The following is a 26,220-nucleotide window of genomic DNA, read 5'->3' on the forward strand; positions in this document are numbered from 1 at the left end:
CTTGGAGGAAGCTTCTCTGTCTCTAGTCTTCCAGAATTCTCTTCTCAGGCAGCAGGGAACACTCCCTCCTTCTCAGCCATTTGTTGGGGGTCAGGAAAGGAGAAGTGACATATTTTGGTGGGGCCAATATCAAACTTCTCTCCAGAAGCTCAAATTTGACAGCCAAAGGGATCTTCAAGATAGGCAGCTCTCCAGGCTCTTCCCCTGCCACTTGCCGACCCATGTAAGAGAAAACCCTGTCCTAGTTTTCTCTGCCAAGACCCCCACCAGAAAGCAAGGCCTTATATGCACTCAGCAGCAAGTGGAGGGAAGGAAAAACCCAGGTTCTGTGTTTCCAGAACCTATTCCAAGTCCATCTAAAAATTTAATGCTTTGCTATGAAACCTATTTGAAATGCTCATTCCAAACAAAGCTGTTCTATTGTATATTTAAAGACAAAATACCAGCTAATTTACTTCAAATCAGAGTAATTAACTGAAAAAAAAAAAAACTAGTGGAAAACGATTCAGTTCCCACCCTTCCTGCTAAGGTCAACGGAGGACAGGACTGTAAGAACTGGAGTATGAAACAGGCTATGTTTCAGATCACTTCACTGAAAATGGCTTGATAACTAATAAGGAGTGCCCCCTTGGCTTCTCCTACTTCGTTGGGGTTAAGAATTTTAAGTCTGTTAGGATAATGTATGTACATTGAAGCATACCACTCAAATTGCACTCTAAAATGTTTATAATTTTGAAATTATTTTGTTCAATACATACTCTATTCACTCTTTCTTACTGAACTTCACTGTATATTGCAAGATTTTCAAGTCTTTCATCCAGCAGGCTACCTTATAGAACACTAAGTCACTTTTAAGACAGTGATATCAGTTAGTAATCTGGATAATGAACTTGGTTGAAACTTGGCAGAGTGCTTAAATATAAATTTACTATATACACATATCTTGTTTAACGTCACCATGCATATAATGCTACCCCTAGTAATGTTAAATGTTTAACATATAATACAGTATATACCACTAATATACACTATTCCCACACTCACAATGCTGATGGGCACTGTCAAGAAGAGCAAGCATGGCAGACAGTACCGTACAACCTTGGATAACAAGCACACCACAATGCTAAAATGCATATCTGATTAATGCTCCTCTATACCACTTGGGTGAAAGCAGTCTGCAATATATGGCTATGTCTTGTGGCCTATTTTGTAAACTAGCAAATAATTTTGGCCCAAAATGGCTAACAAAAGGTTTACAACAGTATTGGAGTTTCTACAAATAAACAAGGACAAATGTCGTTCTTGGTGCTAAGATGAAACTGTTACGGCAACTGGAATGTACCTTCTAGGAAACGGTCACGGAAATAGGGTAGAGATCAACAGAAAATTAGATTGGTGAAAGTCCTTTCACATTATGAAAAGCATCATAAATATTGCCTCTGGCTGGGACAGATGACTAACAACTGATTGGCAGGTGGCGTTTCATGACTTAAAGACATAGAAAAAAACTGGCGTGAGTGCCAATTTAAGACGTCAGAATAATTTCCCCTTAGGGCTTTTTCTAAAACTATAACCACCCCACTGAGAATCGATTATCAACATTCCCATTTTTAGGATAACATCCTCCCTATCCCCTGAATCAGTCCTTCCCGTGGGTCATGTCTACATTCATAAAAATATAAAAGAAAAGAAAGAAAAGCGAGAGGAAAGTAAAATATTAATTTTTATTTTCTCAGGCACACAAGTGATTTGGATACCAATTATCAAGACATTTTATTGATTTCCCTTTTATTTTAAATCTTCAGCCACCTTAGAAAATAGTTTGCAGCAATCACTTTGCAATTTGGAAGTACCAGGTTAGAATTTAGTTGTGGAATAAGTTAACAGTTTATGTTCATTATGTGAGGTTATTTGAACTCCTGAGTTTTAAATATCCTGTGGAACAGTGACTCCTCTCCCTTCTAATGGTTTTTCAGCTTAAAGCAATGACTTTAAAAAAATTATATCCTAAATACTTGATTACAACAGAAATTGACCAATCTAAAAATCAGATAGTGTTATACTGAACATCATTCTGACATAGTGAGTAGCCTCTGGCTGAAACAAAATTCCACCACCAAGGCCATCAACCTAGGTCAGTACTGTTGTTCCTGGGGTCCATGTAAAACTCTCTTTTCCTCTGCAAATGCTGCTTGGCTGTGAACAGCATGGATTTACTTTGCCTCTAAAGATTTACCTGCACCAACCTGGCACACACCTAGCGACTTTCTCAAGCATTCTAAAGATATCCCCAGAGCTAACAAATATTGACATATGTAAGTCACAGCACCTTTCCCAAGAATAGTCCAAATCAGCAGTGCACATTAACACACACAGGAATGCTGGGGATATGCTTGTACCTACACCACTGATCTCACTTACAGCAAGGTGAAATAAGAGTAACAAGTGAACTTAACAGCTTCACAAGAAGGAAAATGTTTTATAGTCATATACTTGACCCTATCAGGAAAAAGCCATCTAAAAGGATTTGCAGCTGGTTACAAAGTGCATCAAGGGAGAGAACGGCTGGCTCTGAAAAAACCCAGTCACTTCTGACATAAAATACACATTCTAATGACAGAAATTTGGTTATATTATTTTCACAAACCAAACAGTACAAATTTCAAGTTATTTCACAAATCAGATGATCAAATAAAAATGGACGTGAATATACTCAGTAAATTCGTATATACATTTTTTTAAAAGGTGCTATTGTAAAATAACCTACATAACAAAATTTGGCAAAGAGTAAACAAAATCATTAACAATAAACCAAAAAATATGTAAAACTTAAGAAAACACCCAAAGAATTAAGAAAGAACACATCTTTCATAAGATTCAGAAATTAGATAAATTGTGTACTATTTTTAATTGTGCATTAAGCAACTTTATACTGCACTTTAACAGTCTGAGAAATGTGACATTTCATTTCTATAAATACACATGACTGGAGACATAAGTATCTATGACTGACGGCAATATTTGGACAACATAAAAGTATCCTGTAGATGTGTGTTGCTGCCATAAATCTGGGATGCAGGATTAAAAATGGAGTAAATAAGGCATGGCAATACTTTCCACAATTTATTGTGAGTGCAACCTAAAAACCTAGCAACCAAATTCACCTATCAAGTAGCAGGACTATAAAGGACTATTGTTTACTTGGATGCTGGAAATGCTAAAGAAAAGAAAAACCACAGCCATAGATTGGTATTTTAGAAACAGTCAATCCATACTATTTTAAGAAAAAAATGGATGATTTATTATATAAAATTATGATTGGCAGAATACAGAAAAATTATTTCTTTTACCTTTACATATTTAAGTACCAAGCAAAGTGTAACAATTAGAAGAACTCATTACAAACTACCAAAAACTATGCATTTGGTGAAATTATTCAAGTCACAAATGCTAAGTAAATAAATGCACTTCAAAATATGTGAAGTATAAAACAAGTATGAAAACAGTGATCTTAAATAATGATTCCTTTCACAAAAACTAACCAATAAACGAGAAGCACAAGAAAAAGGTTGTCAGATTAGACAAAAAAAAAAAAAAAAATCAAATGTATTGTTGGTTGGGATTGTTAAACTAAAATCATTAAATGAAAAAACAGCAATTAAGATTCAAAAGAGAAAAGAAAAACTAAATGAGTAATTAGGACTCAAAAAAGAATAACGTTATTCCAATACTATATCTATTTTCCTACTAATAACAGAAAAGGAGGATTTAGAGGCTAATTGTATCCTGTAGACCCAGGTGCTCTCAAAGTATTTGCACTGAAGTCTTCTTGGTATGGACATATAAATGAACTTTACTGTTACTCAAAGGTGAGAAAACTTACGTATTATAAAGGAAAGGTAACCAATTATAGACAGAGCAAAAAGAGCACATATTAAAATGATCAAATTCATCTCTAGCATAAGACTAGAATAATCTGTTTCCAAAGAATTCCTTTGTACTTTAGTAGATGAGGGCAAAGCTTTTACCGTAATGAAAAGGCAAATGGGAGGTCTCTGATAAGTTGGAATTGTCATAGAAAAAAAAACATACCTACCAGAAAATTTGCATTAATATATATAATCTCATTTGTAAAAAGAAAACTCATCAAGCTTATAATTAAACTCTTTTAAAAATAAATGAGTAATATATATGTAATATGAATCATATGCCAAATTATATTCTATAGTTATAAGTGCTATTAATAAATACATTTGATTCATGCTACAAGAGAAAGAATTGAGACAATTTCACATTTCAGAATTCCTGAGTCTTATCAGAGAAAAACAAGTACCAAAAAAAAGCAAACAAACCTACTTTTAGTAGGGCAAATAACACAAATTTGGGCATTACCTTAATATCATATTTATAGTTTTAAAGCTGAAGACTATGGGAACTATATATATGTACTTCAAAGAAATTATAAACATGTTTTTAAAGCTTGGTTTTTAAAAAAGGCGTTTTGATCAAACAAGGCCACCTGAGTGACATCTTCAATGATGGTAAGCCCACCATTTTAAAGGAATAACATCTTTATTTAAAAGTCTAATTATTAATATAAAAAGGAAAAAACCTTATTTTAATAAAATGTTTTAGTACGATTGCAATGGGACAGCCCTTTGATGAAAAATCTAAGGAGGGTAAAGCCAATGTAACTGAATTAGAACAAGAGTTCTAATTTTGAGCCACCACCCACTAAATAATTTCCCTTTTGCTTTGCATATTACACAGTGAAAATAAACAGTATCTTAAGAGCACTTCAGTCCCACAACGTAGGATTTAAGCTTTGAGAATAGGTGTAAATGGCCCTGTAAGAATATGATGCCTGCAAAAATACATTCAACTGAAAATTAATGTCTGTTCTCTAACTAGTAAGGAAATGGGAAGCTAAGTGGCCCCATTTAAATAAAAAAAAAACAAAAACAAAAAACACTGTTTATCCTTTCTGGAAAGACTACCAAAGCAAAGAACATCCAATAATATTTAAAACTGCATTATTTTTACTCATCATTATAAGTAGGAAAGATGCATACAAACTACTCATGGGCTTTATAAATAAAGACACTAAGCAGAAAAAATATTTAGGTTATTTATCTGTTCGTAAATATCCAGAAATAAGACAATTAAAAAACACTAAAGTGCAGACCTATAGGCCAATACAGGCATGATAAAGAGGTGCAGTAAAATTTGCATCTACATTTACACTTACATATCCAGAAAATGATTCTTGCTTTTAAAAAAAAATTGTGCAATTTAAAAACTAGTCAGTTTCGTTTGTGCCGTAATACAATTAGAACTTGTCTCTGCCCACTAGTGGGGTGACTGCTAGACTTTAGACAGCACACTAGGCTCTTAACAATCACATATCTCATTAGAATCATACAACATTGATTCCACCTCCAGAAAACGTTAGGGTCCTCTTGTTGTAGAATGAAGAGCCACTGGTATTTGGTTGATTGCCTTTAACCAGAGAGGATTTCAGTTCCATTTCACAAGCTACAAGAGCTGCATTCAATTCCACTTGAGCTCGATGAACTACATAAAACATGAGGCCTATACTTATAACAATCTGTGAATAAAAATAAAACATTACAGTTATCAACATTTTATACAGAAAGAAATACATCCAATAAATATTTGTCCTAGTAATGCTTCAAACGGGGTTTTCTCAAAGATGGTAGGTAAAAGGTTATACCTTTACACATAGTTTTTACATAATTATTGTTTATTCTTTCCTTTGCTACTTCTCCTGGGAGAGGAGGACCAAAGTCTACAGGTAACCATTACATGGTATTAGGAAAACACACATTCCTTTTGGTTCGCTTGATACAAGACAAGCTTGTCTCTTTGCACCAGAAAGCTTTCTTCGAGGAATAAAAAATGTCTACAATAGAGGTAACAGCTGGCTAAACTGCAGTATAATTAATTTAGTATTATACCTTTGCATGACTATAAATGCCCATAGGTATTTCTAAGCCCATGTAGTAAGAAGCACTACCATCTACAATCAACTACCTGCTGCAGACAAAATTAAAAGTATTAAGGACCACTTAAAAAATGAAATGCCAATAAACTTCCAACAAAATTAACAAGAGACTGTGAACAAGAAATTGCCTGTACTTAGGAAAAAAGAAAAACAGAAGAAAACATGATGATTATTTTAAAATGTTAATCAAAGGGATAATAGAAAAATCATCACACCAATCAAATTGAAAGTCAGGTTTCTAGTCTTAGCCATTCACTAGAGATGTGACTTAGGGAAGCTTCAGTTTCTCATTGTCCTTTAGGAAGCTGTAGTCCCTCTGTGCTTTAACATTCTATGTACCATTCCTCAGAATGTCTAAGCGGTGTACATTTTCTAAATGATTTTTATTCCAAAGTTCATCTGTGAATCAGTTCTTTAGGATTTGGAGCAAATACAACAGGTGTTATTTATGTCCCAGCAAGTTTACAAAGGCTGCTGTAACCAAAAGTGATACTAAAATATAATACAATTTCAATGAAATCTATCCATAATTATAACATAAGTTTTATGGGTAAAGTAGTCTAAATCCAAGTGTTGAGAGTGGTGGAGGAGTGGGTAACAGAAGCAGAGCATAATGGGGGTATGGTAGGTGGGAGAGGAGAGGAACTTGGAACTTGTGCAAGGGGGTGCCATCAAGTGAGTACCCATCACTCAGTAAAACTGCAAATAAGTTAGGCATCTTAAAGCTGGGTCTTTAAATTCTGTAACTGTTTTCTGTTAAGTTCTCTTAAAAGAAACAAGATATATTTACTGAAAATTCCTAAATTTGCTACTTATCAGCAAATGGAAACACCATGTAAAGAGATAAAGAAAATGTGAAAGAATTAATTGGCGGGGGCGGGGTGCGTTGTGAATTAGATGCTACATTCTGTTTAAGACATGCTGAATTCGAGGTGCCTATTAGACATCCAAAAACGTTCATGGATGTCAGTGAATGGGTCTGAAGCTATGGAAAGAGGGCTGAGCTAAAGACGTGCTGGGGATTGGGGCAGGGTGGGAGAGAGTCTTGACCCAAATACCCATATTAGCAACCATCATAGTAATTGGATTAGTTGTAAAAAAAAAAAAGAAAAAAGGTTCAGAGTAGGACTAGAAAACTTAAGCTAGAATCTTCAGAAACACAGATATAGGGGGTGAAAGGAAGTTAAGCATAAGCCAGGCAAGTGGGGGAAAAAGTTAAGACAGTGGTATCAAAGAAACTGAGGGGAGAGTGTTTTAATAATAAAGACACTGTCAAGAGTCTTAGACTGCTAACAGGTCAAGCTAGATGAGACCTGGAAAGTACATCTCATTTAGACAAGGTTACTGACAACCCTAAAAAGAGCGGTTTGAGGGAAGGAAGTGGCAAGGCCACAAACAGCAGGGTGAAATGGTTACATCTTTAAGTGGGACTTTCCCAGCTGCACTTCTGATCCCAGGGCCTGATGATTTGTACTGACTGTCCCCCAACACCCCCTCTTCCTTAGCCAACTGAAGTGTTAAAAAGGATTTAGAAAATAGAAACAGAAAGTATAGACAATTGTTTTAAAAGTTTCCTTATTAAAATGAAATCAAAGAATCACACACAGGCAGGTCAAGCCTCATACAGACAGGCATCTCTTTTATTGTCAGCTGGAAAACAGGCTAAGCAGGGGCAGGTACATAAGAAGTTTAAGAGATTTCTCAGATGAAAATTCAGGGGTTTCTCATTTGAAGGCTTCTGATTTTTCTGTTAAGCAAGAGAGGTAATCTGTTGACAATGAAGAGGGAAGCAGGTGAAGGAGTCAACATTGTGAGGAGAAGTCAAGACAGTTTAAAATAGTTAACTATTTCAAGACAACAGCAGGGGAGTGAGAAGACAATGCAGAGAGTTGGGATGTGGGACAGTGTTGAGAAACTAGGTGAAGATTTGCAACCATGAGTTAAATATCAATCCGTTTGGTTATATGATTTCCCCAAAAGAATAAGGGCAAAGCAGATAAAACTTGGACGTATTCAGGATTGGGGTTCTGGGTGGTAGGTACACAGAAAAATAACAGGCATGGAAGAGTAACTAAATAGACCCCAGAATCGAAGCTGAATTTCAGCACAGGTTGAGCATTCCCTAATCCAGGAATTCCAAATTTCAAAGGCTCCAACCAAAATTTTTTGAGGACTAACAAGACACTCAAAAGCAATGCTCATTCGAACACTTTAGATTCCAGACATTTGGATTAGGGACACTCAACAGGTAAGCATAATGTAAACATACTAAAATCTGAAGAAATTCAAAATCTAAAACATTTCTGGCCCCATGAATTTCAGATAAGGGATAATAAAAAATAATAAAACTGTACAAGAAATAGTTGTGGCTTCCTATGAACATTTATTTTATATTGCTTTATTTTAGGCTGGTGGCCATAAAACTCAGAGGCAAATTTGTGGCTCATTTCTAGAAAATAAAAGGAAACTCATGAATATACTTAGTCTGCTAGCTTTAACCTAAGCTCTCTTTTTATTCTTCGGTGTGTATTTTATAAGCTGCATTAAATGTTTCCTGATAGAAATTAAGCTGTAACTAATATCCATTAAATCAAACAAGCATAAACTTGTCTTCACTTTTGTTCATAAATGCCTAGGCTAAGAATTATGTCTTGTATTCTAAGCTTAGATTTACTATCTTAACCAAAGGGTGAGAAATCACTGAATAAAAGATCCTATAGTTTAAAAAGCACCATGAACTTCATTGACTATAGTTGAGTAATTTACTAAGATGCACAAAAATATAAAGTTTCAAATAGTAAAAGTCCTCTCCAAGCTACTAACAACAAGGGATTCGAATTACTCAAACATAAAGTCAAAGGAAAAAAAAAAAATGTTTCAAATAGATTATTTTCAGGAAACTAAAGAAACATAATATGCTTAACTTAATATTTAAAAAATATGAGAATGCAATTTAATTAGAATTTTACAGTACTTTGGGATGATCATAAGTGTTAAATTATATACTGTACTGTAGACATAATGCATAGAAAGTTTAACTTCATATGATTAGCAAGCTGTATAAATACAAATAAACCAATTGTAACAAAAACACTTAACTTCGATTCAGATTATGTAAAGAAAATATAGTCTGGGGAAAAAAGTAAAGAAAAATAAAAACTCATTCCTTGCATGTCAATAATATTACAAAATTTTTCTTAAAGCAAGTACTCTTATTGATAAGCTTTATTTAGGCAATATTCCAATGTAAATATTCATGGTTTTACTTTATGTACTAAACTTGTACCTCATAAGCACAAAGAAAATTAACTCTGGCTTTATTTTATCATAGTATTTTAAATACAGTAGGGCCTCGAAAACTTGAGAATAATGCCAACAAAAGTAAATCTTTAACATGGTACTATATACTCAATCAGTTAAATTAAAACTACCAAGTTAAAATACCAGTAAGTCTGGAGGACTGTCTTATTAGTATTATCTGCTTAGAGGAGTGTAGTGTTGTCCCCTGTATCTGTAGGGTATTGGTTCCACGACCCTCACGGATTTCAAAATCTGTGTATACTCAAGTCCCTTATATAAAATGGCATGGTAGTTGCATATAACCTTTGCATATCTTTCCACATACTTTAAACGGTTTCTATATTACTAATACCTAATACAATGCAAATGCTATATAAATAGTTATTGTAATACATCGGTTTATTTGTGCTATTTTTTGTTGTATTATTTTTAATTTTTTTCCCAAATATTTTTGATCTGTAGTTGGCTGAATCCATGAATGTGGAACCCATGGATACAGAGGGATGACTATATTCTACTGGTTATGAGCATGTTCTCTAGAACCAGCCACCTTGGTTCTAATCCTGGCTCTACCACTTATAGTAGGGACTTTAATCAAGTTACTATCTAATGGTGTCTTGGTGAACCAGCTCTTGTTGATCAGAGGTAGGAGGCTTGATTTACAGCACTTGCCTTTTCCCATAGTGTAAATATTCCCTTCATGGCCAATTTCAATCAAGCTACCAATGTGACGTCACTGAATGCAGAGTTGGGAAGAGATGTATAATACATAATTGGCTCAAGATAATAAACATCTGTACCTCCTAGGGTTTTGGTAAGAACTAAATGAGCTTAAATATGTGGCATATAAAGCATGGAATAAAGGTTAGCTATCATCATCATCTTACTAGTTCATACAAAATTTTAATAATTTTCTATTTTGTTAAATCTCAGGAATAAAATCAATCACAAATAAATGTTTATTTCTGTATGCAAATTTAAAGGCACTAAAGAAATTTGCCTACACGGAAATATTTTCCTCTTTCATCAACCTCTTATATAAAATTTTATGTGCCCCAACTATATGACACTTTGCATGATAATAATCCATTACACAAGTCTTATTTGGACTTGTAATAGAAAACCTTAGATATTTTTATGAGGTAATACATTTTAAAACAAATCTTTGTTTCATATCAAATTGTACTAGAAAGAAATTTACATTCTAGCATAATACTCCAGAAAATACAAAAGATAAGTTTCAATAATTTGAAGATAAAGTAGTAAGATAAACATTCAACTCTGCCCAATCATACTAAAATTATATTCAGATACATTTCACACAAAGTCAAAATACAGTATTTGATTTGTAATGACTCTGAAAATAATCACTGCAAAAATAATCCTATTTTTGTCATTATTTTTTGCCTCTTTAAGAGGATTTTTCTGTATCAATTCAGTTCTACACACTTGCATATATCCACATAATTAAAAAATTTTAATGTTGTCAAAATATGAAGTAGTACTGAAAGAACCAATAAAAAAACTCTAAAATGGAAAAACCCTCTGATTATTTTCAATGAAGTCTGTTAAATCAGTAATGTCATACAAAAAGAAAAAGAGAAAAAAAAGAGACAACCCTTGGCCTTAAACTCACCTGTAAACAAAAAACAAAATATCCACTAACACTCTGTTCTGCAATGACATCTTCCATTGTCCGCAGGGTGGTACCCAAGTAAGAATTCAGAAGCTGGGTAGGAAGCAGTCCAACCGAAGATGCCATCAGATAGTTGGGTAATGAGAGATCAGTAATCTAGAAGAGTAGATTAAAGGGAATGATGCATTACCAAGTAAAATTTCAATTCAACATAAAAAAAAAACGTGTGTATAAGTCTAGCTAGTGGTATTTCCTTGGGAGTTGGGAGTAGAGGGAGTTGACATCTTTACAACAGTATTCTGACTTTTCAAAATGATTATAAAGAGAATACATGCAGAATGTAGAAAATTTAAAATGAAATAAAAGTAAATTTTAATATTCTATCATACTACCATTGAAAGATAACATTTGTGACTCTCTTTTCTTACATATATATAAAATCCACACATAAGTAACTTTGTAAAAGCAGTTTTGTAAATCTTTCTCATATCATTAAATATTCTTCATAAACATTCTTAAATAGCAGTGTGGTTGCTGGGCTTTGAAGCCAGATAACTCCAGAATGGCATTTTGGTGCTGACAATTCAATGAGCTACTCTGTCTCTAAATAATCTGTTTTGTTTTGTTTTGGTTTCGCTTGGAGTCTTGCTCCGTTGCCCAGGCTGGAGTGCATTGGTGCAATCTTGGCTCACTGCAACCTCCGCCTCCTGGGTTTAAACAATTCTCCTGCCTCAGCCTCCCAAGTAGCTGGGACTACAGGTGCACACCGCCACACTTGGCTACTTTTTTGTATTTTAGTAGAGAAAGGGTTTCACCATGCTGTCCTGGCTGGTCTTAATCGCCTGAGCTCAGACAATCTGCCCTCAGTCTCCCAAACTGCTAAATATCAGTTTTTTCATCTGTAAAATGAAAATCATCACCAGCTTAGAGGCTGTTCTTAGGATCAGAATATTTCTAAAGTAAGAAATACCTGGCACATGACACTCAAGAAAGGTGAAAATTATTATTATGCATTTATACTACCACTGTGTGGACATAGCACAATTTAAACACTCCTGTTGTAGAATATTTACATTGCTTCAGTTTTTGTATATATGTAATTACACAATTATTTTTGCCTATTATTAAAAAATTCTGAAAGTATAATGACATCTTTTGGAGATTAACCTGTGTGGTAGGCAGCATCTAAAAATATTCCTAATGACCGGATCTCCTGATATTCATGTCCTTGTGTGATCCCTTCCCCTAGAGTGTGGGCTGGACCTTGTGCTTGCTTACTTTTTTTTTTAATTCTTCATTTTAATATTTTTTTACACTTTAAGTTCTAGGGTACACGTGCAGATCATGCAGGTTTGTTACATAGGTATACACGTGCCATCGTGGCTTGCTGCATCCATCCCCCCCGTCATCTACATTAGGTATTTCTCTTGTTATTCCTCCCCAAACCCCCCACCCCCTGCTATCCCCTCCCCTACCTCCGATACCCCTTGACAGGCCCTGGTGTGTGATGTTTCCCTCCCTATGTCCATGTATTCTCATTGTTCAATACTCACTTATGAGTGAGAACATGCAGTGTTTGGTTTTCTGTTCTTGTGTCAGTTTGCTGAAAATGATGGTTTTTGGATTCATCCATGTTCCTGCAAAGGACGTGAACTCATCCTTTTTTATGGCTGCATAGTATTCCATGGTATATATGTGCCACATTTTCTTTATCCAGTCTATAATTGATGGACATTTGGGTTGGTTCCAAGTCTTTGCTATTGTGAACAGTGCCACAATGAACATATGTGTGCATGTGTCTTTGTAACAGAATGTTTTAAAATCCTCTGGGCATATACCCAGTAATGAGATTGCTGGGTCAACTGGTATTCCTATTTCTAGATCCTTAAGGAATTGCTACATTGTCTTCCACAATGGTTGAACTAATTTACACTCCCACCAACAGTATAAAAGCATTCCTATTTCTCCACATCCTCTCCAATATCTGTTGTCTCCTGAGTTTTTAATGATCACCATTCTTACTGGCGTGAGATGGTATCTCAATGTGGTTTTGATCTGCATGTCTCTAATGACCAGTGATGATGAGCTTTTTTTCATGTTTCTTGGCTGCCTAAACGTCTTCTTTTGAAAAGTGTCTGTTCACATCCTTCCTCCACCTTTTCTTTATAGCAAACAAAAGCAGAAGTGAGAAAATGTCACTTCCAAAATTAGGTTACAAAAAGAACAGGGCTTCCACTTCTTCCTCAAGCAAGTAAGCTTCCATGCTATAAGTAGCTCCCATGGAGAGGCCCATGTGGTAAGGAACTGATGTCTTCAGTCAATAGCTAGCAAAAATAGCCGGAAAAATAGCCAGTCAATATCCTGGAAGTGGATCCTCCCCCAGTCAAGCCTTAAGATGACTGCAGCCCTGGCCAAAACCTTGATTGCAGCATTGTGAGGGAGCCTGAGTCAGAGGCACCCAGCTAGTTGCACAGGGATTCCTGACCCAGAGAAACTGAGAGACAATAAATGATTGTTTTAAGCTACTAAGTTTTGAAATGGTCTGGTATATAGCAATACATGACATATGTATCTTAACTTTGTCAGGATTGTCAAGATAGATCACTAGGAGTAGAATTATTGGTTCATATAGTAAAAAACTTTATTTTCCCAAAATGTTCACAAAGATTTAACACACCTGTCAGTATGTGATATATGAATGTATCCATTGTGTCATACTCTTACCAACTTTAAGTATTAAAGCTTAATCTTTCTTATTTTGACAGGAGTAAAAATGATGTTTTGTCATTATTTTATCTGTACTATTTTAATTTACATTGACACGTTTTCTATATACATTTTTTATTCACATTTTCTTATGGCTTTATTTGTTCACATTTGCTTTTTTTATTGGGATATTAAGTGTTTTTCTTGTTTATTTTTAAGAATTATTTACATAGTGAGGGCAACCTGTTGTCTATTATATGTGGCATAAAGTTTTCGCTAAAGTGTCCTTATATCTCTTTGTTTTGACATACAAATGTTTTTAAATTTTTATATAATCAAATATTATCCATCTTTTCCTCTTATTTTTCCATTGCTTTTAGCTTTAGAAAGTGTTTTAAGAGCCGATTGTTGGTTTCTACCTATATACTTTCTTCTGATTATGTTTTCCTTTTTAACATTCACCACTTATTCCTTCTGGAATTTATTCAAATTAAAGGTGAAGATATAGCCTGATCCCTCCCCTTTTCCAACAGCCAATTTTCCCAGCATTAGATATTAAATAATCAATAACTTCTCCACTGACTTATGTTTACTTTAGTAGAAATTTAGGTTATTTTATATTAAAAGGGCTTATTTGGACCTCTAATACTATCCATTTATATTTAAAATCTTGTACTAGAACTAAAACACAGGTATTTCAAATCTTGTACTGAAACCAAATTGTAATAAAGACTACCAGTTAATACCTAGCAAGGAATTTCCCATTCTCTTCAAAGTCCTTCATTATGCTGCTTTTAAAAATTGCCATAACTGTTCTGGTCTATTTATTTTTGCAGATTGTTCTACCACTCAGAAAAAAAAAAATCAGTAAATTTTATATTGGGATTAAGGTAAATCTGAATATTAATCTGGATAGAACTGAAACCTCTACAATATTAGGTATTCTTATCCAGAAATGTTTCTATATTACTCAGAATCTTCTTTTATACCTATTACTAAAGTTTGGTCACTTTATTCATGTATCTCCTGCATTTCTTATTAGTTTATTTCTAAGCATTTCATGTTATTATTGTTGCCACTACTATTTGAAAGTAACTTTTCCATATCCACATCTGAGTATTACTGGTATATAAAAAAGCCACTGGCCACTTTATTTAACTTTTTTAAACTAATTTTAAGATCTGATATTTTAATTGGCTATGGGTGACTTTATAACTTTTTTTTTTTTTTTTTTTTTTTTGAGATGGAGTCTTGCTCTGTTGCTGGGCTGGAGTGCAGTGGTGCAATCTCGGCTCACTGCAACCTCTGCCTCCTGGGTTCAAGCGATTCTTCCACCTTAGCCTCCTGAGTAGCTGGGACCACAGGCACGTGCCACCACGCCCAGCTAATTTTTGTATTTTTAGTAGAAATGGGGTTTCACCATGTTGGCCAGGATGGTCTCGATCTCTTGACCTCATGATCCGCCTACTTTGGCCTCCCAAAGTGCTGGGACTACAGACGTGAGCCGCTGCGCCCAGCTGACTTTATAACTATTAATACAACCTAATCTAAAAATAACATAAGTCTTATTTTCAATAAAACTACATTCATCTCTATTAATAGGTAATGAACTGGAGATGCATCACTGTGGATTGGAAAGAATATTACAGTGACTGGTTGTTAACAATCCACTTTATCAATCACTGACTAGTAACTGCTCATGTAAGATGCTTCAATAGGTGCTTGGAAGAGATTAAAAAGTAAGACACAATGCCTACCATATTACAAGTAGAGGTACACATAAACTACCTCAGAAACAGGCAGAATGGGGAGCCTTCAGAAGGACTACATTCTGAGCATTAAACAATAAAGGATGAAAATTAGTTGAAGTAGAGACCAAAGGGTAACTTTTTGGGAAAAGAGGTATTCAAGGCAGACACTGAAAGCCTAGTACAAGTTTGGCAAGCAAAAATAGAATGAGTAAGGCAGGTGTTCCAAGAAGAGAATGAACAAGGACAACGTGGCAGGGAGAGTACAGAATGTATTCATAAAGTTGGCAGGACAGCTAGGATTGTTTGTAGGGCACACGCTAAGAAATCCTGTAAAATAAAGACAGGAAAACTAGATGGGGTGATACTTGTTGGGGCATTGGATAAAAGAGGAAGGAGCATATACTCAGAGGAAAGGTTCCAGGGAGTCTAGTCAAAGAATGATGTGAATGAAGCAAAGTGGAGCAAGGTTCCTCCTTCAGTTTAGAGCAATTACAGGAGCAGAGAACTTTCTTTAGAATAAACATGTCAAATATAGAAAACGAGAACATATGACAAAAATGAATGTTATAAAATTATATTGCAGTTAATAAAACATTACATATTATGGAAGTTATCTTTAAAATAAATATTTCAGTTCTAAAATTTCAGAATGCAACGCTTCTGGCCACAGGCTTTACCTTTAAATATAATGAAGTTTCTCTAAATAGAACACGTAACTGACATTTACAGATGATATCAATAATATTCAAATGGATAATTTAAGAACAGATTTCATAAATCTGAAACAACTCTACCAGTCAACTCAACATGACTGCTGCCCAATGCATAAATTACATAAATTGAAGTTTATAAAACCTTTCATGACCAAACCTTACCCTGGGAAAAAGTGTTATTATGCAAACATATCTCCTTTCTGAAGAGCTGTATATATAAAGCAAAAAATTAATTTTAGTTAATAATTGTAAATAGTTTTGCTGGAGTGTTCAATGCTTCAACCAATGGAGCAACACAGTAACATATGCACACAGTTTTCAAACTACTAATAACTTTACTAAAGATGAACAGCTTCTTCCAAATTATTTTAATATGGCATTTTCTATATGCAAAATTCTACTCAGAATCTCCATCTAGATCAGTCTTTGACAAACATATTTGGAATACTTGTTCCACAAGGAGACATATCCAGCCTTCTCTTCCCAGTAAGTCTTCAAGCACCAAAGTTCTAAAATTCTGTCTCCTTGTTCTACGTTGTAGAAAGACATTAAACATGAGCCTAGATCAATACCACTGGAATTCCTGTCTGCGGCACCCTGAAATTTTGGCTCAGGAGTTGTATTCCAAATCAAAGGACCCCTAAATTTCTCAACCTAGGATATCAATGTTATCTTTCTAGTTTGTTTCTATGATGAGATACCACAGGGAGTGTGCAAGGGATGGCGAACACAACCTGATTGCTATCCTCTCATGTTTTAAAAATTCTAGAAGCACTATAAAATTATATATCCTACTATTTCCAGAGGTACTGTGATTTAGTTGGAGATGTGATTTACCTAACTGGGTCAGCAGGGGTTAATGTAGAACATTACTTCACCACTATACCAAATAGATCCTAAAAACAAAGAAGTGCCCCATCTGGGAAGGAAAAGAAAAAGAAACTAATTCTAAAGGGCAAGAACTGATTCACCTCTGAACATGGCATTTTTGGAGCTGACAACAGAGAACCTCTGTCTTCAGATCTATCACTGGGACATTCCCGGAAGCTGGGGCTGTGGTCGGTCCTCTTAGGCACAGCACCAGGCAAAGCTCCCAGGAAACCTAACCCAGCTCTTCTACTTTCTAAGATTATAGCTGTTTATACAATGGCTTTACCACTTTAATTTAACCCACCAAGAAACTTTGTTTGTACACAGAATATCTTGTCATGGATGTAATGAAGAACATAAAGGTGATCTGTATTCAGAAGACCTCAAATGTTATGTGCAGCTCTCTGAATCTAGCATTAGTTTTGGCAAACTATACCTTTCTGTATAGACTTGTTTCTTGGTATTTGGGATGCTGCTTATTAACAAAGTTACTATTCAAATATTATAAATTCCAATTAAAATATATTTAATCATATAGGAAAAAATCACGAATCCCTATAGAAAAAAAAATCATGAATCCCTATGATTGTTAAGAAAGGACTGGTCAAGAGAAATTAAAATGACCAGTTTGGTCTTTTTACCTAATTAATATTTACTGATAAATTATTTTACTGTATATATCCCCAAAATACTTCCTATTAATATTTCAGAAAAATTGAGGAAGAGAGAAAAAAAATTCTGAAATGGCAACTATTTTTCATACTCAGGAACACAAAACTTTAAAAATCAGTTTAAAGAAAAAAATTAACTGCCCATTCTCTTTCCTTTGCTCCCCAAAATACCTTTTCATCTCTTCTGTGTTCCCAATCTCAGCTGCCCTAGCTGGAAGGCTCATCAGTCAGTCACATAGCTAATTCCTCATTTCCCACATCCAATATCTACATCTAGTCAACCACACCTTCTCTAGGGAAACCTATCTACTCTCTGGGCCTATTCCTAATTCAGTCTCCTTTCCAGTCCTGACACATAGACTACCCCCATTCACTACCTATGCTAACTCCTGCAGAAATTTTTTTTTTTTTTTTTTTTTTTGCATTTTAGGTTTTGGAGTACATGTAAAGAACATGCAAGATTATTGCATAGGTGCATATGTGGCAGTGTGATTTGCTGCCTTCCTCCCCTTCACCTATATGTGGCATTTCTCCCCATGCTATCTCTCCCCAACTCCCCACCCCCCGCTGTCCCTCCCCTTTTTCCCCCCAACAGACCCCAGTGTGTAGTGCTCAGAAATCTTTTTAAAATATGAGCCTAATCCTGCTAAAACTCCCTCCTGCCATGAGGTTCTTCAGAGCACAAAGTGCCTCACGATCTGGCCTCAGAGCATCTTATGCATCCTGTCACACTATGTCCTGGTCACATCTAAATTTTCTCAGTTCCTAGAATACTACTTGCTCCCCTTTCCTCTGGGCCTTTCTACATTGTTCCTTCTGGGGAGTACAACAAGCACGTCCTTCCTCCCACTCCTTTTACTCTGAAGACTCCTACGCTGTCTTTATTCAGTCATCAATTGCACTAGGAAACCTTCCCAGATGGCCCAAGTCTTTTTAAGAAGTGCTTTCAAGTGCTCTGACAGAACACTATACCTCCCTGTCCCCTTCGCACTAGAGAACAACTGACAGTTTCACCATTTGTTTGCCCCTCAGCCCTTTCCCAGACTATAAATTCTGTGAGGAAAGGGATCTGTCTGTCTTGGTCCTCATTGTGTCTCTATATCTTAACAAATGCCTACTATATATTAGGTGCTAAATGTATGTTTATCGGAGGTTGGATGTATCAACACCAACATAGTTTTGTTTATAAATATGGAAACCTAAAATAGTTGCCAGTTTATAAACAAGTTGGAATGCAAAGTCCATTTTTAATTGGATTTTTAGAAATTAAGAACATTCTGACAAACACACAGAAAAAAAGTTATAAATAAAAATTAACTCATTATCAGCAAAATTTACACTATGACTTACCTAGAATGCTATTTCTCCAGTGGAATGCTACCACCTCAAGGGGCAGACTTTGTTTTTTTTCACAGCTATACCTCCAGCATTTAAAATGGCAGCAGGCACATACTAGGCACCTACCAATTATTTACTGAATGAATACTAAAAATATTTCCAGTAACCTCAAGGTGAACCTAATGTCAAGGCTAAGACCCTCTCATTAGGGTCTCTCAAGCAACCCTGAGAATACTAAAAAAAGTCTTCCTACTGGGAGAAAAAAAAAAAAAAAAGAACAAGGCCACAGTGCTGAGATCCCATCCTAATAGCTGGAGAGGGCTTCAGGGTAAAATCTCTACGGACAGAAATGGTTACGTCAATGTCTGTCTATGACACGGAAGCCTCTTCATATATGCAAGCTTTTTCATTAGTTCACTGCCCCTAAATTAGGAAATGCTTTTAATGGCTCCCAAATATCTTAGGAAGGGGTCACAAATTTACTTAAGAATCTGGTTTAAACCCCCTTCCACCCTCCCACCCCCCCACACACAGAGGTCCTGAATCTTCTCCCCAACGGGGGAAAGTGTGTATCTTATTGTACATAATTTCTGGAACACAAGTTGAAAAGCTCTTCTTCATACAATTTGACACACTATAGATTTATAATTTGTAATAAAAATGTGTCATATACCTTCTATATACATATATATATACACACACACGTATATATATGGCCCACTTTAAAGCAGGAATAAAAAAGATACAAAGATGGACAGAAAACTACAGCTGACTGTGCAGTCATTAAAAGTCATGTTATAATACATATAATGACAAAATGTTCATTAAATCAAGTAAAAGAAGGTCACAAAAATCATATTAACTCTATATTATATAAAAATACATATCAATAAAATGCAAAGAGAAAAATAAACACTAAAATGTTAATGACTTTTTTCTTTGTACTTGCTGTAGTTTTAAAAGTTTTTACAATGAATACAGAAAAAAAATTGTTAAAATATGTTTTAATACCCTCTGCTTCTGAAGAAATTTTTTTTTAATCTAGGAAAGGTTACTAAAACATACTGTATATATTAATGTAACAGGCTAGAGATACAGATTAGTGAATTGTAAGCCTATGTATGATACATAAAAACTACAGAAGCCGATGAGATAACTAAAAAGACACAAAGAGGGGAAAACAGTTTCAAGGAAATAAAGGCCAACTGTAGTCAGTGGTATTGTGAGGTCTCAGGATGTGCACTGAGATGACGTTACACAACTTGGTCATCCTATCTGATCCTTAAGGGCTAGAGTCCAACTCTTTCAAAACACAGACTGTGTCTGCCTTTCTATTTTGCCTGAACTGTACCACTGGCAGCAAATCATTACACTTTAACAGTAAAAAGAAATTTCTATTAGATACACTGATACAGTGACAAGTATTATGACCCATCATATCTTTATCTGAATCTATGGCTGTAACTACAGCACAGAATAAGAATTTAAGAAAATAAGAAAACATTACAGAATAAGAACTTATGAAAATAAGAAAATGTGTATTTTTATAACACACACTATCACTAAATGATAAAAAATAAAAGATAATGTTACATTGTTGCTCAGAACATTTTCTTTATAAAAATAAACTCAGACCTTGTCTACACCCTCTCATTTTGCAAATAAGGAAACCTGGAGGCCAGAATCATTAAATGACTTCACCAGGGCCTGCAAAGAAGCTAAGACAGAACTAGAAGACCCCATAGGAATCATAAGCTAAGACTATACTGTATTTGTGGCCTTAGAGTCATTTGTCAAAAACTTTTATTTAATTGTAATAAATTTCAGTCCAACTGTAAACTAAATTACTAAAAGCAACTTATCTTTTTGATAATACAAACTCTAAGAAAACTTGAGAACAATTATATCTCCTTAAAGTTATGATGACATCCTTCACTATTATTATTTCAGTCGATACCGGTTCCACAGGTCCCTGGCTCTCTCCAAAACAAAGAATCTATTTGTTCCTTCAAATCTATGGTAGGCTCATACAAATAACCAAAGTAATAGCAGTTTGGTAACACAAGTCTACAAAGCAGTTCGCTAAGAAGTGAGTCAGGGTGATGGATAAGGAAGGTCTTGCATTTTTAAATTTACTCATTTATATTTTGTTCTCATTTTACACACAGTACCCATTTACTGCTTTTGTTTAAATAATTGTTGTTGTTGTAGTTGTTGCTGTTAAACAAAAAGATATATGTGAGAAATTAAGGGCCTCTTCCTACAGTTACAGGGGCTCAGGCTTGGTGGCTGTTTTGCTGCTGTGACTCTAAGGCAGAAGTTGGCAAACTTTTTCCATGAAGCACCAGGTAGCAAACATTTTAGGCTCTGTGGGCAGTAGGGTCTGTAGTAACTACTCAATTTGTTATTTTGGCTTAAAAGGAGGCACAGATAGCACATACATAAATGAGCACAGTTGTATTCCAATAATACTATGCTGAAATTTGAATTTCATATAATTCTCATGTACATGAAATATTATTCTTGTGTTATTTTTTCCAAAGATTTAAAAATGGAAGAATCATTCTTAGCTTGTGTGCCATACCAAATTGACCCCTGCTCTAATATACTGACCCCTGCTCTAATATCTGGGATGATACGTAAGTCAACTGTATAGAAGCTTACCCAGTCCTCCATGTCTGATATTCAACGTGCTCTAGGACAAGTATTCTACAACTGGAATCAGGATGTGTCTGGGAAATCCAGCTCTTCTTGGACCAACACTAGTACCCTGGGTAGCTTAATGACTCTAATCATTGGCTAACTGTGTAATCTTGGGCAAGTTATTTCACCACTCTGTGCCTCGATTGCCTCAGCTATAAGATGAAGATTACAGCTGAAATGAAAAGTTAGTAAGTTTTGTGTGCATGATTAAATGTGCCTGGCTATTAGTTAAGTGCAATATAGGTGTTTGGTAAATTTTTTAAAAAGTATCCAGCTTTAATGTCCTCATTTTGGAATGCAGAGGACGGTGAGAAAGAAATAATGAGCAAATTATATATTTTATCACAGCTTTGCAGCAAATATTATTAAGCACACCGCACAACAGAAAGTATGGCTCAAAAGAGTAACTATAACTATTTTAAGATGACACTATAAATGTTGGAACCAATCTGATTTCAAGTTTCTAGCATGCATGGGAGAAGGGGAAAAAATGGTTCAGAAGAGATAAGTAAGGGAAAGCGCCTTTCCTTCTTTCATGTTTTCCTTTACAGTCAGCTCCTGCTTCTGAGCCTGGGCCTTTCATGACCACTACACCTAACTTCTTTGAGGTAATAAGCCCAGATGAATTTCTTTAATTATGTGCACAGAAAAAAACGAATTTTAACTGGAATTTTTTTTTTTTTTAAAAAGATGATTTCAAAGATAGGGATGTGGAAAACACAAGAAATAGGCCTAGAAAGGGGGCAGCTCTGGTCAGCTGGAGGGGTATGAGGTGGAGAGGGTGGAGGCAGAATGGAGTTCTAGAAGGAAGAAGGGAAAGTCAGACTAAAACCAACATCAACCTTAACTAAGCTTTCTTTTCTCTCACATATCCTGGGTGAATTCAATAAATTGTTTTGGTTGAAAGGACTACTTCTGTAAGCAGACAGTTCAGAAAAATGGTTAGAAACAGGATGAAGCAGGCCATATGCAGTGGCTTTGCAGGCCACCCTGCTATGGCCATGAGTAAAAGTTTTATGGCAAGATGTACCATATCAGCTGATCCTGGGTTCAAACCCTAGCTCAGCCACTTGGTAGGTGGGTGACTAAAGAAGATCCTGGATGGTTGAGTCTCTGTTTCTTTCTCAGTGAAATGGTGACAATAATACCTATTGCAAGAGGCCATTCTTCTTTTTTTCCCTTCTTTTCTATTGACCACACAATGCCAAATTGAGAGTTGTCCCTTGTCAAGCTCAGTTTCAACTACATGATTACCTTAAATTATTAACAAAGTACAACTTCTTATTCACATACTTAATATGTAACAGACCTAATCAAAAGTAAAGCCTACCTTATTACCAATCAATAAATATATAATAAGTCCTTACTATATACGTAACTACACCAGGCAATAAATATATATTGAAGAAATAAAGAGATGGTCGGTTGAGACCCTACCATCAGACCGTGGTTCAAAGTTTGACTCTACCATTAATTTAGTACCTTGGTGACCTTGGGTAGTAACAACAGAAACGGCAAAAGCCAACACGTGTTTGTTAAGCCAGGCTCTGTTGCAATGTATTCATCTCATGTAATCTTCTCAATAATCCTATGAAGTAGGTATCATTACTTTGCTCATTTTACAAATAAAAAACTGAAGCGCAGAGAGAATAAACAACTTGCCCAAGGTCACTAGATTCTAAGCAGACAGCAGGACTTCACAGCACCAGCCCTGTGCCCCTAACTAGTAGACACTAGTGTATAATATGTGCATAATCACCTTCTGCAGGGCTGGTTTAAGATCAGAAATATGTTGAAAGAGCCTAGGATAGTAGTGGGCACACAGTAAGTGGACAAGAAAAGGCCTAAGATACATGCTATAATGAAACACAAAGTAAACTAACAGAATCAATCTATTCAGGTTTCTTAGTTCAACCTTCTTTCAAAGTCTTGGGATGGTTTATTTATTATTACTCAAGACTGGGTCAAAGTTCAAGTTTATATTTCATACTACAGGAGGCTATGAAAAACAAATTTAAGTCTGAGACTATACCAAACTACTGCTAACACTAAACTTCATCTCTACAGAAAACCCTTAATCTGTTTCCACTGCCTCTACCAAATACCATTCCATAGTTATTGCTGCTGTTGCTTGGAATCAAGAGGTTTGCAAAAGGCATTTAAAAGAAAAGAAGAAAGAGAAAGATTTTAATTTCATCACAAACAGGTAGATTGATTAGAATATTCCTAATTCAAAATAAGAAAGTTTCCAGAGACTAACAATGATTTACTTTTTGAAACAAAACAATACATCGGAATCACTAAAATACACCAATTCCTGTGGCTTTGAATGCAATTACCTCTTTTCTTCAGTACAGTTTTCTTTAAGTCTAGCTGAAGGGTTGAGTTCCTGGGAATCTCTACATATACTCTTGGTAGGTCAGAATCATTGAATTTGGGGAACACGGTAATCTACTTTTTTTTAAAGCCCTTCACTTTAGAAAAGAGGAAAATGAAGCCAGACAGGGTCAGTAATTTGTTGCAAAGTCACAAAGTTTGTAAAGACCAGATTGCTTTCTTCCAATAAGACGGTCTCTTCATTAGCAGTGTTTCTATCCTTAATCAGTTGCATGGAGATGCACACTAGCTCTAGAACCTGAGTAAGCAGAACATATGAATACAAGGACAGAAAAGAGTCTATAATGGTGCATATACAGAAGAAAAACATATGCTAATTGAGCAAAAGGTTATCTGTTCTGTTTTATTCAACACCCAGTGATTTCGAAATGAAGCTTCTCCAAAGAAAGATAAACAATAGGATTTTCTCCTTTACATCGCATTAAAGCACAATTACTTGAAGAAGAAAAAGCCCATTACAAATTTAGGAAACTCCAAAATCAAGAGTCTACAACTAGCTCCTCCATTGTTTACTGAAACACTTCCCTCAGTCCATGTCGCTAAAAACTTGAATCAAAACCCTGGATGTATTTATGCAAGCAAGGGAGAAAGCTAAGAACGTGAAGCTTTCCTCCCTAAATGCTGCCAAAGCTGCTACAAAAGATGACAAATATTAAAGATGGGCATTTCCATTCATGTCCCTGCATGCCCATAGTTAAGAGGGCTTTTTCATTTTTAATTACATTCCCATCCCGAAAAGGAAGATTAGTTTTTTATCTACCAAACTCTCTTTTGAGGCTCCGTGTTAGGTATGTTTTATGTGTATGATAGATTTCCCAGGGTGCGATGGAAAGTAATTGCAACTCCGGCCGTCAATGTCACTTTTCTGCTGGTATTTATCTGATAGAGCGCCCTCCTAGGGCCGTCAAAGATCGCTCAAAAACAGACTTAGAGAGGGATAGGCCCGCGGGACCCTACTTACCGAAAACACTGCATTCTGAAGCCCAAAAGGTATGGGAGTCAGTCTGGCCAGCGCCACCACTTTCAGGCCGCTTCCACCTTCCACGACGCGAATCACGGCGCTCAGCTTTTCGCTGCTCTGGATCCTGGCGGCCACCCAGGCGGTGAGCAGCCGCTTGCAGACCACATGGGCGATGAAGGTGCCGATGAGGACGCCCATCACCATCAGACCCATGCCCAGCACGAAGCCGTACAGGTAGCCAGCGGCCACGTTGAGCACGATGTAGCCCCAGCCGCAGGGGAACGAGACCACGATGAAGCCCACGACGAAGAGCAGGACCCCCAGCAGCGAGTCAAGGCTCTCCACCCACAGCAGGAGGTGCTGAAGGTAGCGGCGGACCAGGGCCAGGGAAGCGAAGCACAGGGCGGCCAGTACGCACACCAGCACGAGGCTCCGGCACCAACAGGTGCTGCTGAGGCAGCAGCAGCGCCAGTTTCTCACCTCGGCCACACCGACCACCACGCCGCCGCCGCTCCCGGGGCCGCCTGCCAAGGCCCCGCCCGGCTCCGGCAGCTCCGAGGCCGCGGGTGGACCGTGGCGCTCCAGATAGGCGCCGAGCAGGGCGCCCGAGGCCGCCGCAGCTGCCGCCGCCGCGCTCGCCCCGCCCCCGCGGGGAAGGCAGTCTGCCGGGCCGTCCCCGCCTGCACCCCGCGCCAGGGCCCAGCGGGCTGGCAGCTCGGCAAGGCCCGGGAGGGCGGCGTGCTGCAGCAGCCGGGGCAGCGCCTGGAGCAGGATCCCGCCCGGACTCCGCATGCCTCGGCCCGGCGCGGGCTCTCAGCCGGCCAGCCCCTCCGCTGCAGCGCCCGTTAGCCAGCGGCCCTTCATGGCGCCCGGCTCGCCCGGCCCCGACTCCCTGCGTCTGCTCAGGGGGCGGGAGACGACCCGGAGAAGGGCGAGGAGTCAGCAGAGGAGCAACGGCCGGGTGGGGAATGAGGAAACTCCGGCCCCCAAGCGCCCGCGGAGCCCACCCCAGCGGTGCCCGCCTCTGGTCGGCCAGAGGGGGCGGGGCCGCGGGCGCTCGGGGCTGAGCGGGCTGTGTTCTGGCCCCGCCCCTGTGACGCGCTGCCCGCCAGGCTGCGGGGGTCGCGGGGCATCCGCGTGGGCCAGCGG

General features: G+C 37.0%; 2 protein-coding genes across 3 annotated transcripts in view; one reads left to right on the top strand and one right to left on the bottom strand.

Moving 5' to 3' along the window:
• The window catches only part of NECAB1 (N-terminal EF-hand calcium binding protein 1), a 714,313-nt gene that overhangs the window by 403,439 nt on the left and 284,654 nt on the right, over nucleotides 1–26,220 (top strand). The window lies entirely within an intron of this gene.
• Nucleotides 1,706–26,039, bottom strand: TMEM64 (transmembrane protein 64). 2 transcript variants are annotated; one of them, XM_021675783.2, is made up of 3 exons: nucleotides 25,072–26,039; nucleotides 10,962–11,117; nucleotides 1,706–5,608 (listed from the first exon to the last, which is right to left on the bottom strand). In XM_021675783.2, the coding sequence occupies exons 1-3, from the start codon at nucleotides 25,861–25,863 to the stop codon at nucleotides 5,417–5,419; spliced, it is 1,140 nt and encodes a 379-aa protein (XP_021531458.2). In that variant the 5' UTR covers nucleotides 25,864–26,039; the 3' UTR covers nucleotides 1,706–5,416. The 2 variants fall into 2 exon arrangements, with proteins under 2 accessions (XP_021531458.2, XP_064240420.1); XM_064384350.1 differs by lacking the exon at nucleotides 10,962–11,117 and having other exon boundaries at nucleotides 25,072–25,863.

Source organism: Aotus nancymaae, unplaced genomic scaffold, assembly GCF_030222135.1.
Source record: "Aotus nancymaae isolate 86718 unplaced genomic scaffold, 86718_ANA_hifiasm-v0.15.2.pri h1tg000036l, whole genome shotgun sequence".
NCBI classification, from domain to species: Eukaryota; Metazoa; Chordata; class Mammalia; order Primates; family Aotidae; genus Aotus; species Aotus nancymaae.